General features: G+C 52.2%; 1 protein-coding gene across 1 annotated transcript; it reads right to left on the reverse strand.

Moving 5' to 3' along the window:
- Positions 1-625: 625 nt before the first annotated feature.
- WDR76 (WD repeat domain 76) lies at positions 626-12,950 on the reverse strand. Its single transcript, XM_054387720.1, has 13 exons — positions 12,810-12,950; positions 12,469-12,765; positions 11,697-11,789; positions 9,863-9,918; positions 7,596-7,716; positions 6,238-6,339; positions 6,106-6,149; positions 5,868-6,021; positions 5,319-5,471; positions 4,392-4,603; positions 3,779-3,931; positions 2,303-2,356; positions 626-902 (listed from the first exon to the last, which is right to left on the reverse strand). The coding sequence occupies exons 1-13, from the start codon at positions 12,948-12,950 to the stop codon at positions 626-628; spliced, it is 1,857 nt and encodes a 618-aa protein (XP_054243695.1).
- Between the last annotated feature and the right edge of the window lie 516 nt (positions 12,951-13,466).

The raw sequence follows: 13,466 nt of genomic DNA on the forward strand, positions 1-13,466 counted from the left end.
CTCCAGAGAAGGAGACTCCACAACCTCTTTGAGGAGCCTGTTGCCATCTTTGCTCTCAGCCCCTTTAAATCCTGAAGGCTTCTCTTCTCCATGCTGAACAATCTCAAATCTCTCTGTCTGGCTTTACAGCAGAGGGCTTCCAGCTCTCCCATTATTGGTGTGTCCTCCTCTGGCCCTGCTCCAAAGGTCCATGCCCACCCCGTGTTCAACACACAACCATGAAGCTTCCCTGGGAACTGTGCCCAGCAGCATCAGCCCCCAGAGACCTTCCTTCCACTTGCAGGAGGATTTAATTAGACATCAGACATCTTGTTTAGGGCCAAATTTTGCTGAAGTCATGGATGCTGAACACCTGCTGCCCCGAAGAGCTGATAGGGTCGCCAAACAAGCTGGCAGAGAAGAAGTGCTCCAGATCCCCTCATCAAAACCTTTAAGTCCCTGTCATGGCAGGATTAATATTTTATCTCAATTAAAGGAAATGCCAAAGGTAGCTTTAGGAGATTTATTTTAAAGCTTTTTAAAATAAACTTAGGTCCTGAGCAAATTTAGGAACAGCTTCCAATGGATTAAACAAATTTAGTGGAAAAAAAAAGGGGGGGGGGAGGGGGAAGAAAAAAAAAGAAAATCAACTTCTGAGCCCTGTGGTTTCTTCTTTGAAGACGTGAAGGCGGCCACTGGAGTTGCCACCCACCACGATGTTCCTGCTGGGATGAAGCACGTTGATGGAGCAGACTGAGGCGAGGCAGTCTGGGTTGTAGAAGGTGTGCAGCAGCTTCCCTGTGTCCTGGAAGACTTCTATCCGCCGGGGCTGCACCATGCTGCCCACCACGAAGCAGTCCTCCTGCTTGGGGTCCCAGATGGCTCTGAACCTGCTCAGCCAGCGCCCCGTGTTGTTGTTGTGTCTTCAGGGAAGTGAAGCAGGAGAAGAAGAAAGAGATGCTGTTAATATTGAACCACAGAACTGTGGGGGTTGGAAGAGACCTTTGAGATCAAGTCCAACCACTTACCTGGAGCTCACCATCCCACCACTACTGCTGAGCCACTGCCACTGAACAGATGGCATCAGGTTGGAAGGGACCCTCCAAGGTCATCTTGTCCAACCCTCCTGCAGTTAGCAGGGACACCTCCAACTAAATCAGGCTGCCCAGGGCCACATCCAGTCTGACGTTGAATGCCCAGACATGGGGCCTCAAACACATCTCTGGACGACCTGCTCCAGTGTCTCACCACCCTCATTGTGAAGAACTTCCTCCTACTGTCCAACCTACATCTCCCCTGCTGCAGTCTCAAACCATTGCCCCTCATCACCACAAGCACCTTCTACACAGGCCCTCCTCAGCCTTCCTGCAGGGCTCTTCAGATACTGGAATGCAGCTCTGAGGTCTCCCCATGAATCTCTCCTAAATCTCATTAATTAAGACATATCCCGTACCTCTTCAGAGTATTTTTAACTATTGTCATTGATGCCCCTGTATGGTTGACCTCATCTTCCTCACCTTGAAAACCACCAATGCTTTCAGATCCTGCTGCTCAGAGCCATCCAGGGAGTCACTATCCTGGGATGGGTGGGTGGGATGGAGGAAGAAGACAATGCAGAGAATACTTGGACACAAGGGACTATGTCAGCAAGGACAGCTGCAACTAGAGCAGGTTGGTCAAAGATCCAAACAACCTGACCTGCAATGGTGCCAGGGATGGGGCATCTCCCACCTCTCTGGGCAGCCTGGGCCAGGCTCTCACCACCCTGAGAGTCAAACATTTCTCCCTTCTCTCTAGTCTGACTCTCCCTCTTTTAGTTCAAACCATCACCCCTTGTCCTGTCACAACAGGCCCTGCTCAGAAGTCTGTCCCCAGCTTGCCTCAACCCTTTCTGATAAATCAAACAGAGAATTTCCAAGCAGCTCTGGTTCCTGCTCCTCAGCAAACACCCCTGACATGACTTGCCCTTCTGGAGCACTGGTTTCCACCCAGACCTTGTACTTTACCACTAGGAAGTAGCCTCTGATACTTAAAGCTGCACAAAGAAAAGGCTTTTCTACCTCACAACACATCTCAGGGTCTGGTCCATGCAACACATGAGGACTCTGAAGGTTCCCTGCAGCCTTTGTGCAAAATCAGGCTGTGCCCTGGACGTGCTTCATGCACAGATGCATCCATGAAGAGGACCAGGGCAAGTCTGCAGGCAATGAGGGTCCTCAGGCTGGACACACAGCACCACATAGCCTCTGCCCACTCATCACTCATGCCACTGGAGCAGGACAGCCACAGTGTGCTGCCCTCAGCCCTGGTGTCCCCAGCTTACTTGATGGTTCTGAGGGCTGCCACAGTCGATGACAGAGAGGTGGTGTCGTAGACCCTGCAACACAGAAGAGTGAGTCAGCAATGTGCATGTTGAAAGGGCAGAACTCTCCTCAGAGCTCAGCCCAGCACCTTCAGACCACACCAGAGCGTGGAGTGCAGTGACAAGCAGCACGAGAGACAACCACCACTGCTGCCAGTGAAAGCACCAAATCTACTCTTTTAATGGGATCTGCTTTCAGCTGGAACTGGAGCTCATCCCTTCTGAAAGCTGCCACAGGAAGAGAAGAGGGATGGCTTGTGTTCAAGGCTCTGAGCAACCTGCTCTAGTGGAAGGTGCTCATGGCAAAGGGGTTGGACTAGATGACCTTTAAAGGTCCCTTCTAACCTAGGCCATTCTATGATACCATGAGTCTGTGGCCTCCTGGCCTCCTCCATCCAAGCCCCTGGGCTTGATGTGTATCCCCTGCACATCAAGCTACCTAGGGGAGAACACAGCAAACAGGCAGGAGTGAAACCCCACCACAAACATCTCCCAGTGCCAGGACCTCCTCAGGCTCATCAGCTCAGCTGATGGTGAAGCCACCCACAGATCACAGAATCAAGATCATTGAGTCCAACCATCAACTCCCACTCTCAGTTCTCCCTCACCCTGATAACCTGTCACGACCCACTACCCAGGGTGGAAATTCCACCAAGAAGCTGAGTTAAAAGCTGGGTTTTTCTTCTGTGGAGGAAGCAGTGAATCTGGAGCTCCACTGGCACCAAAATCCCAGTTTGCTCAGATCCATTTTGTGCTCTGCCCCTTCTCCGTTAGCACCAAGGATTTACTATTTTCATAGCTGAGGTTTTACTGAGAACAAATCTTAATGGTTTGCAGTAAATCCACCAGAGAGAAGTGACGCAGCCACAGAGGACTCACAGAGAGCTCCTTCCTCTGGGTGTGCAAGGGGAGGAAAGAAAATCCCTTTTCCAGACAGACCATAAGACCCTGCAAGGGCTGCAGATGTTCAGACTCGTTCCAGAAGACCTGCACTTACTCATCTAACAGCATAGAACTGGGCCACCCATTTTGTCCCTGCCATGGGCCAGTATTATTCAGGACCCCTGAGCATGTCCATGAGGAACACACAGATGCAGTGATGGTGTTGACACAGGGAACTGCCTGAGTGATGGACACACAACTCAAAAAGGAGCAAAAATCTAAGATCTCTACCACAACTCATAGCAATTTGAGCTGCCTCATGGCAGAGTGGTTACAAGGAGCTGCCAGCATCATCATTTCCAGTGCTAGAAGCTAGAAGTCAATTCACCTTCTCAGCACTTTGTGGTTTTGGATTCATGAGCCAGCTCTGGGGCTGGGTCCTGCTGATGGGTTACAGAATCTGTCGTGTTTTCACTCAAAGCAGCTCTGCAGACAGAAGACATCAATAACACTAAAACACCAGCTGCCATTTTCCATACAGAAGGTTCCTCTCACCTCAGCTTGTCATCAGCACACACTGTCACCACCCTGTGCCCAGTGACTGGTGAGAAGTAAGCAGAAGCCACACTTTTGGTGTGTCCTTGAAGGGTGCTCACAGGCTTGTTCTTGCTGGCCTTCAGGTACCTTATATCATAAACAGCAACATCCCTGCAACACACACAAGGCTTCATAAGGTGCCAGCCACACAATTATCCTCAATTTACCAAAACCCACTCAAGAGACCTCACAGGTTTTATGTGACCTGTGTTCAGAGCTCCAGCTCAAACAACCAGTGGCTCCACAGCATTCTGAGAGCACCAAAACCAGCCCAAACCAATCCCTCTGCGCTGTGATCTGTCAAAAAAGTGACTCCCCAGACCATTTTGTACCCAGCTGCACCCATTACCCAAAGGGAAAAGGAAACTCAAGGTGTATCACACCTTCAATCCTGCTAAGAACCAAACCCTTTGTTTCTGAAGACCAAGCAAGCCTTGGCCATACAGCAAGGCTGACAGATTGCCTCATCACCAGCTCCTCCTGCCCTCCAAGCATGCTGCTTTCAGCTGGGATCAGACTCCACCAGGGACAGCCCACTGAAAGCAGCCACTGCAGGTTCTGAGCTACGTACGTGGAGCCAGCAGCCATGAAATACTGCTTGTGCACTGGGTGGACGTGCACTGTCCTTGTCCTCCTGAAGCCAATGTCTGCAGAAAGCTCTGGAGATGTTCCTGGTGTCCGTCTGTCCACCAGGAGGATGTCACCGCTCCACTGTCCTACTACTGCTGTGGAGGAGCCATCTTCCAGGAAGTCAAAGCAGGACATTTGTTCAGCTCGGTAGATCTGGGCACAGGAAGGGGCATTGGTAACCAGACTTGCTCAAGGCAAGCCAGGGAGTTGTTCACAACACCCAAAACACATTTCATGCTCTCCTTTAGAACCACAGAATTATTTGGGTTGGCAAAGCCCTCTGTAAGATCATCCAGTCCAACCATCAACCCAACACTACCATGGCTACTAAACCTTGTCCCCAGGTGCCATGTCCACGTTTCCTGAACCCCTCCAGGGATGGTGACTCCACCATCTCCCTGGGCAGCCTGTTCCAATGCCTGACAACTCTTGCAGGAAAGAGATTTTTCCTAATACCCAACCTCAACCTTCCTGGCACAACTTCAGGCCATTTCCTCTTGTTGTATCACCTGACAGCAGGGAGAATGAACACTGCTGACACACCAACATATTTTAAGTTCACATTTAAATTCTTCACAGTGAGGAGGGGGGAGGCTCTGGAACAGGTTGCCCAGAGAAGCTCAAAGTGTCCAAGGCCAGGTTGGATGGTGGATAGTGGAAGGTGTCCCTGCCTGTGCCAGGGGTGTTGAAACTAGCTTATCTTTAAAGTCCCTTCCAACCCAAACCATTCTAGAAACGGAATCTTGGATTTTCTTGCTAACAAGGACAACCAGCAAGTGACAACTGCAGTAGAACAAGAGCAGAACTTCATGGCAGCTCACACCAAGAGGCTTCAAGGGGCCTGCAACAGCACCAGAGGGGCACTCACCTCATCAAAGACAGCTCTGGTGACGTCGGCACAGCGCAGTGTGTCACTGCTGAGGGACAGCAGGTGAGCAGGGTTACAGGGGGAGAAATGCAAGCAGTTGACTGAGTCGTTGTGTGCAACGAAGCTGTGGGCTCCTTCCTCAGACCTGCAGTCCTGCAAAACACCACAGTCCTGCCCACAGTCTGGACAAACTCATCAAACACCTAAGCATCTTCTTCTCCTCACTCCCCAAAGCCCAGCTGTGGTGCTGCCTCCAGGGAACTGTCATCAGAGCTGGCATCTCTCTGTGCTGCACTGCAGTTTCAGCCCTCACCAGCAGTCTTATTTCAGCCAGAGAACCAAAATCCCCAGTGCAACCTCTCCTCCCATTAAACCAAGGACCAGACAGACATCTCAAGCAATTCTGGGAGGCCTCAAATCTAACAGGCACCCTGGTATCACCCCCAAGGATGGGGAAAGCCTCAGCCTGACCAAAGCACACTCCAGGCTGTGTCCCACCCATGTCCACCCCCACCAGGCACAGCTCTGCCAGGTGAAGAGCCAACTCACCACGTTCCACAGACCAATCTGCCCATTCTTGTCTCCAGCTGCCAGGAAGATGATGCTCTCTGAAGGATGGATGGCCATAGAGCACACTCGGTACTTCACCACCTTTCTGATGTTCTCCTCGCTCAGCACCATTCTGTTCAGGCTCTCCTGGTATCTACACAACACCACCAACACCTTAGTGACTCCAGAGAAGGAAGAAGGAGAACAAGACAACCTCCAGCTGCTGTCTTCAGCTCACCTTTCCATGTCAGGTGTGTGCTTCTCAGCCTCATTAGCTTCCACCTGCAGACAGAAAGGAAACATTTACCAAAAAGTAGAACCCAAGCTCCTTTATCTTCCCCCCAAATAACTGAAGGCAACCAACAGTTACCTCACTTATGCTCATCCACATAGCCAGTAAGTCCTCTGTCAATTTACTGTCTCCCATCTGATCTTCTGGAACCATGGGCAAAGGTCCAGCTGGAACTTGAGGCTGGAATGACATCAGCAACTTTGTTAATTCAAAACACCCATGACTGAAAACAGGGTGAATTTGTTCTTTTCCACAGCCCAGATATTCTGAGAACAAACCTGTGGCAATATGAGAAATAAACAATAAAACCCCCAAAGTTTGTATCAAAATCTCATTAAAGAGATAAACAGAACCTGACTCTGCACAACAGTGAAGACAAAGAGCTGCCTTGTGTTTTGTTCCTCTCCTTCCTGGCACTCCAGCAAAGCTGAGCTTCTCTGTACTACAGATTTAGCTCCATTCTGCAGCACCATGGAAGATTGAAATTCAGAGCCACACAACTTCCCCTGCTTCTTCAGAAAGGCAGCAAACAAAACCAGGTCAGGACTTACAGCCAAACATCAAACCAGGAGAGCAAAACTGGGAATTTGAAGCTGCTCACATCTATGGGCTGGTCAGGGGAGGTTCTGCCCCTCTACTCTGCCTTACTGAGGCCACATCTGGAGCACTCTATCCAGCTCCAGGCTCCCCAGTTCAAGAGAGACAAGGAACTACTGGAGAGAGTCCAAGGGAGGCTGTGAGGATGATGAAGGGACTAGAACAGCTGTCTGATGAGGAAAGGATGAGAGATTGGAGGCTGTTGAGCCTGGAGAAGAGCAGCCTGAGAGGGGATCTGCTCAAAGCTCAGCAAGAGCTAAAGGATGGGGGGGTGTAAGAGGATGGGTCCAGATTCTTCCCAGTGGTGCCCAGCAACAGGACAAAGGGGCAATGGGCACAAATTGGAGCCCAAGGAAATTTCTTTGGCGTGAGAATGCTGTGGAATGTCATTCTCTGGAGACTTTCAAAACCCACCTGGATATGCTTCTGTCTGGCCTGCCCAAGGTGATCCTGTTTTGGCAGGGGGGTTGGACTTGATGACCTCTAGAGGTCCCTTCCAACCCCTAACATTCAATGATTCTATGGGCTGTTCAAAATGCAGAAGATTTTGACCTCGGGACCCTTCAGATCACCCAAAGCTGCACTATTTCACCACCCTGGCTCACAGAACAGTGTCTGACTTTTGGAGAGGACATGAGAAACCTGCAGCTCAAGATGCTTGAGGGGTTAAGAATTCAGCTTTTATCAGTGCCACTGCTCACTGCACCCTCCCATTGCTGAGGGCTTCACAAGCAGCTCAGCAGTGACAGGTGGTGTCACCCAGCTTCACCAGCAGTGGGGTTGCAAAGCCTCTGTCCCACACACACACTCACATCTCCTCCAACCCTTCCCCATCTTACATATTCCTCTGCTCTGGGCTGGGTGGACACCTCTGGCACAGCAATCTCGGAGGGCTCCACTCGCTGCAGGCGCATGGATCTGCGCCGCACCGGCTCCTCTTCTGCCTTCTTGGGCTTTGTTCTACAGCAATCAAAACACTGCAGCATCAGACACAAGCCAAGTGCCCTGCATGCAGCTATGAGGCTGGAGCACAGGCTCAGGTGTGCAGCTCCCAACACCAGAACCAGACACAGCCCAAGCCCCTGCATGCAGCTATGAAGCTGGAGCACAGGCTCAGGTGTGCAGCTCCTAACACCAGAATCAGACACAAGCCAAGTCCCTGCATGCAGGTATGAGGCTGGAGCACAGGCTCAGGTGTGCAGCTCCCAAGTTTCCAGCCTGGCTGGTTCTGAGTCCCTTCAGGAGGTTGTCACTTGTGCCTGCAGTGACAGCCCAGAACAAACCGAGCGGCTGGCGACGCGCGGCGTTGTGCTGTGCTTTGATTTTGCTTGTAAGACATTCTGCCACTGCTGCTTCCCTCCCCAGCCCTTATCCATAATTCATCCTCCACTCGCTCCTCTGCTCAGCCCTCCCCACTTTCATCACCCTGATCACTTTTTAGCTGTGTTTTACTGGTTTGGCTGCTTTGGCACTGCAGAGCAGCTCTGGGGAAAAGGACCTGGCGGTGCTGGTGGACAACAGGATGGCCACGAGCCAGCAGTGTGCCTCAAGGCCAAGAAGGCCAATGGCATCCTGGGGTGCATCAAGAGTGCGGCCAGCAGGCTGAGGGAGGTTCTGCTCTGCCTCTACTCTGCCCTGATCAGGCTGCATCTGGAACACTGGAGACCAGTTCTGGGCTCTGTGGTTCAAGGATTCCTGGAGAGGGTACAGCAAAGGGCTGCAAAGATGCTGAGGGGACTGGAACATCTGATGAGGAAAGACTGAGAGACTTGGGGCTCTTTAGCGTGGACAAGAGCAGCCTGAGGGGATCTTATCAATGCTGATCAGTACTTCAAGGGTGGGTGTCAGGAGAGTGGGGCCAGGCTTTTGTCAGCAACAGGACAAGCGGTAAAGGGCACAAACTGGAACATCAGAAGTTCCATTTAAATGTGAGGAGCAACTTCTTTAATTTAAGGGTGACAGAGCACTAGAGTAGGCTGCCCAGAAAGGTGGTGAAGTCTTCATCTCTAGAGACATTCCAAACCCACCTGGATGTGTTCCTGTGTGACCTTCTCTAGGTGACACAGGTGACACACAACCCCTGCCTTGGCATGTGGGTTGGACTGGACTGATCTCTAGAGGTCCCTTCCAACCCCTACCCTTCTGTGATTGTGTGAAGTGTCTCTTCTCCTACACTGACTGGTTTCTCTCTCATTTGCACCTAGTTCTTCCCTTTTCTCTCCCCCACCTTCTCTCATTTTTCCTCATTTCCCATGTCCTTCTTTAGCCAATACAAAAATACCATCACAGGAAGGAAAAGTGCTTGAAACACCTTGGTGCCAAACACCACACCTGCAGTGTGACGACAAGGGACAATCACACACTGTCACCTGCTTTCACAGCAAGGCAGAGGAGAGGCCCTGCCTGGAGGAGCTCAGGAGGGTCAGCTGCTCAGGTTTAGCTTTATGGGGACACACTCCTCATGAGCTCTTCCCCTCTCTGCAGCTGGAAATGCTGAAATAGCACCCAAGGGTACAAAGCTCCTGCAGTGTGTGCTTGCAGCCCAGAAGGCAAATCACATCCTGGACTACATCAGCAGATCCAGAGAGGTGATTCTGCCACTTTACTCTGCTCTGGTGAGACCTCACCTGGAGTAATGCATCCAGCTCGGGAGCCATCAATATAGGAAGGACATGGACATGATGGAGCAGGCCCAGAGGAGGGCCACAAAGATGATCAGAGGGTTGGAGCACCTCTGCTACAAAGACAGACTGAGGAAGCTGGGATTGTTCAACCTGGAGAAGAGGAGGCTCTGGGGAGACCTTAGAGCAGCCTTCCAGTACCTGAAGGGGACTACAAGAAGGCTGGAGAGAGACTGTTTACAAAGGCCTGTGGTGACAGGTCAAGAGGCAATGGCTTCAAACTGCAGAAGAGCAAATTTAGATTTGATGTTAGGAACAGGTTATTTACTATTAGGGTAGTGAAACACTGGAACAGGTTGCACAGGGAGGTGGTTGGGGCCCCATGCCTGGAGATATCAAAGTGGGGCTTGACAGGGTTCTAGGTAGCCTGATCTAGTTGAGGTCCCTTCCGACCCAGACCATTCCATGATTCTATGATATTTTACCTTTTAGTGACAGGAAATTGTCTTTTGGTTGCAATCCGGTGAAGTCTTGCTGCTGACTTAAAAGAGAAGAAAACCAAACAGATTAGACACAAACACAACAAGGGTAAAAGATGAACCTGCATGAAACCCAACTAGCTAAAAGCTGCCATGAAGGATATTGCAATATTTACAAGACTGAAAAGAGAGGGGCTTAAGCATCAAGCTGTATCATGTCCACTTTGCTTCCATGCAGCAGAAAGCAGCCCTGATCTCTATGAAGGACATACAGCAAGATCTGGATGCTCTGCAGCCCTGCTCTGTACAGAAAAAAAAAAAAAAAGAGATGTTCTAAACTGCTCCACACCACAGAAATGTCTGCCACAGAAAAACAAAGTAGAACCTGCAGTCACAGAGGCCTCCAGGCTCAGTCTTCTCCACTAGGCTATGAAGGCAGACACTTAGTTCCTTTAGACTCCAGACAATCAGAGAATCACAGAAGGGTTTGGGTTGGAAGAGATCTTTAAGATCATGGAGTCAAACCATTAACCCAGCACTGCCAGGTCACCACTAAACCATGGCCCTCAGCACCACATCTCCACAGCTTTGAAACCTTTCCATGGATGGGGACTCCACCACTGCTCTGGGCAGCCCAGCCCAGCCCAGCTCTTGACAACCCTCAAGGGGAAGAAATTGTTCCTCATACCCAACCTAAACCTGCCCTGGGGCAACCTGAGGCCTTTTCCTCTTGTCCTGTTGCTTGTTCCTTGGGAGAAGAGACTGACCACAACCTGGCTCCAACCTCCTTTCCAGAAGGTCTCCCCCTCAGCCTCCTTTTCTCCAGACTAAACAATCGCAGTTCCCTCAGCTGCTCCTCATCAGCCCTGTTCTCCAGACCCTTCACCAGCTTCGTTGCCCTTCTCTGGGTCTCCTCCAGCCCCTTTACTGTGCTTCAATGAGGGACAGCCCCAAAACTGAACCCAGGATTCAAGGAGCAAAGCTCAGATCTGTCCAGCTACAACCACCAAGAGCACCACAGTGCTCCTCTGCTTCCCCAGCCAAAGCAGCACCAACCCCATCATGAAGAGACTGAGCTGCTCCTTGGGTCTAACAGCCCATACTGGTTAGCACTGGTAACCAAGATGACTTTCTCTAGGCTGCGCTGCTCAGCTCAGGGCTGTGCTTACAGCCTGCCTGACCTCTCCTGACCCTTTTGAGGGTAACTGGAAGAAAAGGAGTTGGCTTTACTCAAGTTTCAGCCTGGTGGTGAAGCATCTTATCACCTCCTAGGCAGGCCCAGCCATGCCCTGTAGCCTGGTACAATCAGAAGCAATCATGCAGCCATCCAAGGAAGCAATTCCTTTGCTGCTGCCAGAAAAGGGAGCTATTATGAATTAAAAAAAAAACCAAGTAACTAGGGGAATGAAGGAGTGTAGAAAGAAGGGTAAAGACCTGGACCTACTAAAGCAACAGCCTAAACCTACCAGAACTTCTCCCAACATGGGAGAAATTCTAATGTGCCTGTGTCCACCAGACACAGCCAGACAGGGCACTGTCAAACATTTCTCCCTTCTCTCCAGTTTGAATCTCCCTCTTTTAGTTCAAACCATCACTCCTTGTTCTATCACAACAGGTCCTGCTCAAAATTCTCTTCCCATCTTTCTGATCAGTCCCTTTGAGCACTGAAAGGCCACCAGGTCTCCCTGGAGCATTCTCTTCTCCAGGCTGAACAACCCCAATTCTATCAGCCCGGCCTCATAGCAGAGAACTTCCTGTCTTTCCTAAGAAGGGTTCCCCAACAAGTTCAGTCATCACACTTGCAGAGAACACTTTGGAGATGCTCAGACTCCACACAAACCTCGTGCAGCTGCAGAGAGGCAAAGAACTTGGCATTTTCTGTGATGTTCTTCAGCCTCTTCCTTTCGTAAGCTGACAAGTGGGAGTGTCCATCCTACAAAGAGAAAAAAACCACTTACTCCTCATCCTACCTGCTACAGCTGCCCCTTGCTTTTGGGAGGTCAGCCTCTAACTGGATTGTCTAAATCATTTAAAAGTGGTTGGATATCTTTGTAAACAAACAGAAAATTGGGGTGATCCCATGTTAACCCCCAAATTTATCCACCTAGGTACCTCTTGCATCACAAATCCTCCTCTTGGCATATGAAACAAAATATAACCTGCTCACGCTGCTCTTTTCTAGCTGAAATGGGGGTTGAAACACAAAGGAATGTTGACCAAAGCCTCATTATCTCATGACTTTTATTCTAGCTGTGAAAAGAAGGTGGTTACTGACAGTACAAGAAGATGATGGAGGCTTCTACTACTGGGTTTTATGATCGCAGGAGCATTTTGTGCATCACTTAGACATTCTAACAGTGCAAAACGAGGGGGTTTAGTACCAGTCACAGAGATTAGAAGGAAAAAAAAAAGGAGAGAAAAAAAAAAATCACTTTCAAACTTTATCTTGAGAGCTGCAGAACAAATTCCTTGACCCCTGCAGCCAGGAGCAAATCGCTCTTCACTGGCACTGCCACTGCTTTGGGAAGCACCTCGGGGCCGGGCAGCCCCGCACCGGGGGGGGTCCCTGCACCAAGCGGCCCCGCACCGGGAGGGTCCCCGCGGTAACTCACCGACGATTCCTCCTCCGCCTCGCTCTCGTCGCTCTCTGCCTCCCAGCTGCCGTTAGCAGGCGGGGAGCCGGGTTCCGATGAGGGGTCCGGGGGGGCATCCGGGCACAGCCTTTTGCCCGCTGGGGCTTTTTCCTCCGTCTCGTCGTAGGCGCTCAGGAGCCGCTTCTGCGTCAGCGGCCGCCGAACCGCCACGGCCAAGGGCGTCAGCAGCACCTGCGGCTGCCGTGCCGCCTCCTCCCGCTCTGCTTCCCGCTTCAGCCTCAGCTGCAGCTCGGCCTGGGCCGTCGGGGTGGACTCCTGGAAACGGAAGGGAGGCGGTCGGCGGCGTCCGCAGGGCAGACCGGTGCCGCCTGACAGCCGCCTCCCCTCCCGCCCGGCTCCTCACTGCCCCGGGTTCCTCTGCTCTCCGCGTCCACCTGACCCGGGCTCCCCCACACCTTCTTGTCCTCTTCGGAACCCCGGTCCTCCTCGGAGCCCTGCATCTTCCTAGCCCCCGGTGCTCCCCAGTCCTTACCTACTCCGTGCCCCGGTCGTCCCCGAGGCCCCACGTGTTCCTAGCCCCGGCCTCTAATGCCCCCAGGCCCGGTCGCCACCAGTCCCCTCTCCTCACTGCCCCCAGTCCCCGCTCGCCAGCCCCGGGCAGGCAGAGCTGTTCCGGGGCCCCATTGCACCCCTCCCCTCCAAGACCTGCATCCGCTGCCGGCTGCGCGGCGACGGCTCCTCGGGCTCCTCGGTAACGGTCAGCGGAGACACACGCAGCAGGTCCAGCGCCATGGCGGGGACCGGCGACTGGCGGGCCCGGCACGGGGCGGAGCGGCTGCTTCCCGCTCGGGAGCAGGGCGGCCCGGCCCCGCCTCCCGCCCACGGCGCCTTCCCGCCGGGCACTGCCGCCACACGCAGCTCACAGAGCGCCGCAGCCCGGGAAGTGGCGCTGGGCCCTTGGCTGCTGCGGAACTGGTGTGTGCGGGGCCAGAGTCACGGCGGAAGGAACGGGGGTG

The sequence above is a fragment of the Indicator indicator genome, chromosome 16, assembly GCF_027791375.1.
Source record: "Indicator indicator isolate 239-I01 chromosome 16, UM_Iind_1.1, whole genome shotgun sequence".
Classification (NCBI taxonomy): Eukaryota; Metazoa; Chordata; class Aves; order Piciformes; family Indicatoridae; genus Indicator; species Indicator indicator.